The sequence below is a fragment of the Babylonia areolata genome, chromosome 4, assembly GCF_041734735.1.
Source record: "Babylonia areolata isolate BAREFJ2019XMU chromosome 4, ASM4173473v1, whole genome shotgun sequence".
NCBI classification, from domain to species: Eukaryota; Metazoa; Mollusca; class Gastropoda; order Neogastropoda; family Buccinidae; genus Babylonia; species Babylonia areolata.
The window spans coordinates 51,072,611-51,078,538 of NC_134879.1; the positions used below are offsets into that span (position 1 = coordinate 51,072,611).

General features: G+C 42.2%; 1 protein-coding gene across 3 annotated transcripts in view; it reads right to left on the minus strand.

Moving 5' to 3' along the window:
- Positions 1–1,586: 1,586 nt before the first annotated feature.
- LOC143281283 (FMRFamide-activated amiloride-sensitive sodium channel-like) overlaps positions 1,587–5,928 on the minus strand; it is a 158,862-nt gene continuing 154,520 nt past the window's right edge. For all 3 annotated transcript variants that reach the window (XM_076586416.1, XM_076586415.1, XM_076586414.1), the window contains one exon: positions 1,587–5,928. This exon is cut by the window's right edge and continues 860 nt beyond it. In XM_076586416.1, coding sequence (XP_076442531.1) covers positions 5,660–5,928 — 269 coding nt within the window. In that variant the 3' untranslated portion in view covers positions 1,587–5,659.

The following is a 5,928-nucleotide window of genomic DNA, read 5'->3' on the forward strand; positions in this document are numbered from 1 at the left end:
GGGCATTTTAATGCATATTGGTGTGTATGCAGTCAGCAATTTAACCCATTTTAATGCTCTCAGCACTGAGATGATTCTTGTCATCGTCGTCACCTGTGCTATAAACAGTTTCCTTTACAGTCTGTTGGGCTTTGAACATCATGAACTGAAATACGTTTTTTGATCCTCTTATGGAGATGGAAGTTTCCTGTGGCCAAAATCTTTTTGTTGCCCCAAGAGGTCTGTTGTGCAGTGTTCCTATCCAGCTGTCATGGAGGCTGTGAAGTGTTCAGACATTTTCTCATTCTGATGCCAGTGTTCCTTGTTGTTTAAGCTGTGTAGTCCACCTTGGTCACACCCATCGAAGAATTGTGTTTAAAAACGGTATGAACAAAACATGAAACTGCAGTGAAACAGATAACCCATGTGGGCTTAATCTGAATATCACATGCACAGAGAACAATGAAGAATAGAACAGTGAAACTAAAGTTATAAAAAGAATTGGAAAAAAGGAAGAAAAACACTTAAGTTACAATGGAACCAGTACTTTTTATTATGTCACTAAAAGGTTTACAAATGTATCTTTCACCCCTGGAACATAACCAATCTCTTCATAAATAATAATCCATGTACAAAGTGATCCTACTCAATAAAAGAAATTGAGGGCGTATTTCAATTGTAAATATATCCCCCATTTGCTTGGAAGTATCTAAAAAAACAACAACAACGTATCTTTCTATCAATATTTCCTGCATCCTTCGCTCCATTTTCCCCACCTTGAATCATCCTTTCCTTGCAGTTGCTAAGATGCATGCTGGACTGTTGCTGCACTGGTCAGAGATGTGCACAATACGCTCATTCTGCGGTGCTTGAAGAGCATGTGACAAAACGTGTATGCAGGGGGGACACAACTGAACAACTTGTGAATGAAAGACCTACCCGATATTACACACCACTGGGGACAGCCTGAAACTGACTGTGGAAAACCTGCAGACCATAACACCCATGTGGTCAGTGTCCCCCGGTCACAGCCAACTTGTAAAATCTGTATACAAGCTTTAGAAAAAGTCAGTTTCAGTTTAAAGGTGTCGGAGCATGCGGACAGATCTGTATTTGTACCACATACGTTGTTAAAAAGCAAAAGCAGATGCCCGACTTTCATATGAACCTGATGTTTTTATCAAAACCCTATCCTAGATCTGTGTAAAACATGAACATGAAGACCATCCAGTCAAATCCCCAGCCACATTATTTTAGGTGAAAGAATCCCATTAAACCATTTGTGACATACTCAAACTTTTCAGCTGTTTTCATGTGAAAGAGTTAACAAGAGCTAATGAATGGCATGATTGTATCATGTCGAGTCCTTTTCACATTTAATGTTTGGAAATGCTTTCTTTGTATGTAGGCAGAGGCAGCATTTTCCATGACAAGTGTTTTTCAAGAAAGCATTCTTTTACAAAATGACACATGCACACACACACACACACACACAAAGGAAATAATATCTGCATTGAAGCTGTTTCCAGCATCCAGCATGCAATATGGTAATTAAAAAAAAAAAAAAGACAAAAAAAAGACGAAAAAAAGCAAACCCCAAGCAAAAAACAAAACAAAACAAAACCGCCTAAGGAACATGTGATAGGACAGCAAAAACAACAACAAAAAACCCAAAACATTTGTACAATTGAGACCATGCTTTGCTCAGTAAGATGAAGTACAAAATTAATCCTCAGTGAGGACCAGCTGCTTGCTTTTCGGTGTTTCTGTTGGTCACACACAAATCTCCTCTTACATTACCTCAAGGGCTTGAAGAAGGTAAAAAAAAAACAACAACAAACAAAAAAAACCCTGTATATCTTTACCTTCAATTTGGACCTGCCTCCTTGTCACCTGTGTTATGAAGGTTTCCTGCCAAATGGCACACAACACAACTCGGTTCAAGCAAGCAAATTCTCGAAACAGTTGTTGAAAAAACGGTGTATCCAAAAACAAGGCAGAAAACGCACACACAAAAATCCCAAGATGTTCAAACAAAAAACACCACGTTACAACTGAAAAACACAAAAGTCGTTTCATGATTGAGTTTTCGTATGAAATCTAAACCGTTTTTAAATTCCAGTTGTAGCAATAGTCTAGTTGTCGAGATGGCTGAGAATTACTGTTGAGGGATGATACGCTGATGCGTCAAAACAAATCAGCCAGTCCTCCTCTGTTTATGATGATTCTTACATCTTCTTGACCAATGAAATGAAAGTTCCTTCTGGTTTCTATTACTTGGGGTATAACCCATGCACCACTTCTCCAATGTTTAGGGGACTGGGGTTGTTTCCTGGTCCGTCTGTCATGAAGGGTACCGAACAGGACAGTTGTGACAATTAAGCAACAGAAGATTCCACTGTTTGCCAAAACACTGTGTTGTTGCCAGTTGCAAGGGACTGGTTAGATCATTTATCAGAAATGAGGGTGGGGTGGGGGTGTATTGGGGAAGGGGCTGGGGGTGTAGGGTAGGGGAGGGGGGTCTGGTCTAAGGGATGAATCACTGTCTGATTTGAACGACCGACTTGTCAGAATGGGAGGGAGGCAGGTTGGTCCATTCTTTAACGTTATCTTCCTATCTTTTCCGCGGTCTTCCACGTCTCTTCACCCTGGTACAGTCCCTTGCATGATGGTCTTCACAAGTTTTGGAGATCTGTCACAAGGCCGAAACGAGGTTTTCACGTGGCTAGAAAAAAAAGGGCTTTTTTGCAGATCACGGTGAGGGTCCTTGAAACACTTGCTTGATTAAAAGATGGTCGAGATGACCAGGGAACGCAGCAGTGTGATATTGTACCCGTTGGTGATGTTCCTGTCCTTCCATATTTTCTGCATTTTGCTCGCTAGTTTGGATTCTTCGTTTGTTGAATGGCTCCCAGATATCTGAAACTGTGACCGCTCCCAGCTTTATCATGGTCTTTTACATAATCACCAAGCACACACACACACACAAAGACATCACCAATCTTTCCAAGTCCATAAATTCAAATAAGTTTCCTGGTCGCCTCACGGTGTGCTAACATTGCTAGTTCTCGGTGGACTTATGGTAGTGGGTTTTGTGACAAGGTGAGACTGGATGGGGCTATGTATGACGGGACAGGGATGAAGGGTCTAGCAATTCCTGGCACGATGGCGACAATACTGTACGACTACAAATACATAGCTCAACTTTTTTTTCCCAACAGTCAGCAGTTACGCATAACAAGCAGCCTTTTCACAGAGAAAATACTACTCATATACAGCCAAAGGTTGATGAATTAGTGTAGACCATGTCAATAATTCGTTCAAAAACACCTGACTGAAATTTTCAAGTCCCCCATCCCAAACCGTATGACCAGAAAGCAATGACACTGAAAAAAGAAGGGGAAGTTAGATGAATGAATAGCGTATGAACAAGTTACAAGAAAACCTGCCGAATATATCACAAAACATTCACCATGGTCTCAACAACTGATGCATCATCAATGCAGACTATCAAATGATGAAAAGTGGACAAGTGTACCCAGCAGTAAGTTTAACAGTGGCAAATGCACTTGGCGTCATAAACACTGGACAGACCTGAAGGATTTATCAACGCTCAATCACAAAATTATATGCGAGAGCGCGCGCTTCCGCGCACACAACATACGAGCAAACTGAGAATCCTACACTTAAAAAGAAAAATGGGAAGAGGGAGAGGGAGGGTTGACAGACGAAACCTACCTACAGCATTACTGGCCTGGTGTGCGAGTCGGAAAAAGAGGACTGGCGTGGTGGAGAAAAGCGAATGGGGGTTGAAGACGGGGGTGGGGGTGGCAGAAATGGACCAAGGAGGCGCGCTAATACTTGGCAATCTTCAGGGACGCACTATAACAGGGATATATCCACAGATTAAAAAAAAAAAAAAATTCACGTACATATATACTTGTACAACTGCATTGAAAGTATAATATCTGCACAAACACAGGTAACAGTTCGCCACTCGTAGTTACTCACAATACACCAAGATGAAAGCATATTTTCCCATCTGTCCGTGAAGAGTAGTTTGTTACTCAGCGAACTTCAGGGTCATCCTGTGGCTTTCAGCTGTTCGTGTGATGATGGACAGTGGTTCCGACACGAATCACTACCTGAAAATGCCGCGTGACACTTCACTCGGAAAACAATCTATGATTAAATTTTGTGAAGGTCATTATTGCCATTGGTGAAAACATGAGAGAATGGACGGTGAATGGAACTCCGGAAAGACCAACCATGTGCCAAGACATTGGTACACACTTCTGCTAACTCGCACACTTGATACATGCATACACTGGCATGAGAGTGGGGGGTATACTATTTGCATATATGATCGGTCCACAGAAACAGCAATACGGACAATACTAAGGGGGAAAAAAGCCCGAAATATAATTATTACAACAGTGTATTTAGTTTCGTTGTATGTTGAACTCGTGCAGAACAGATCCTTTTTGGTCGAATGAGGACAAGTCATCCAGTGGGAAAACTCTCAGATTCTGACGCAATGGGAGCATCAGAAGTACCGACCATTGCAGAGTTTTGTATTGCCAACTGCTCACTGCAGGGGACGCGGCTCGAAACTACGAAAGAAAACGACACGGTGCGTTACTTTGTATATTTCCCCGTATCAACATAATTTGTATGTATACAGTTGCTGGTTGAGGGAACTAACACAACCTACAGTGAAGTTGGGAGCTTCAGTCTGCAGGATGATTGGTGAGAAAAGACATTGTTTAGACCTTTACTTTGATTCTTTGACACCTTTGAGAGTTCGGATGATAAGCAGTAAATGGATCAAAGCAAACTGGTAAACTTTCATTCAAATCCTTTCACGATCGATATCAATATAAATTAGATAATTAATTTTTGAATTCAGTTGATCAAAGCTTCTGATGTGCGTTATGAATATCACGAAGTGAACTGATGCTTCTTTTAATCGCAATAATTTGTTGACAGGCTGTGCACGCCGACGTATTCGTTCCGAACCCCTGTCGTATCTCCAGCCAGGCACGCGATAGCTATGGCAGGTTTTGGTACTGACTGTGAAACCAAGTGTCGAGTTAGGCACCGAGAGATCATGGTTGCTTATGTCTCACATAAGCTTCCCATTTAAGGACACCGGAACCCACCTGAAGTTGGAGTTCTTTGTGGTCTCCTTCCATTCCCCCACAAAGAACTATTTTGTTTGTCGACAATCTACTGGTTCCTCATATCAAATTCTCAACGCCCTGTTCTTTTCTGCATGCTGTGAGCTTGTCACAAGGCTCTTTTCCTCATTTCTGGAGACCCAGTTGTGGCAATTGAAGATCTACGTTCACAAGGGCACGTTTCATTGCCATGGACTTTCGTAAACAACAGGACTGTCGTCACGTGTACAAGCCATGATAATTACAGAATCTGTCCTAACTCTGTTGTCCGTAACCATTCAATCATATGTAACTTGTGCTATTGAAATAGCTACATTTCATCTTAGCAAAGAGTTTGCCTCAGAGTGAGAGTGTAAAACTATGTAAACACTGCTTCGTCCACTGTCTCTGAGTACAAATTTCAGTTGCAACGAATGACAAAAAGGATATGTGAGTGTGAACGACAGTTATTGATTCATCTAGTTTTCAAACACCAGGGACGAAAATGCGAGACACTACTGTTACCGCTTCGATTTCCCTCTTTTCAAACGCCAGTACTTTGTCCGGCCACTGAAGCCAGTGTTGTTTTGAGGGACATCACCGTGTGGCTCCGCACTCTGCGAGCTGCGGCCATTCATCTCAAAGAGACCGTGCTGCTCCGCTTGTAGAAGGTCCGCACGGCCAAAGTCGGCAGCATTCCGGTAACTGTAGCCAGTGTGTCTGCTCTTGCTGATGTAAGTATCTACTTCTTTGTCACCGCTGTCGGCACACTGCCCCTCCCTTGTAGCAG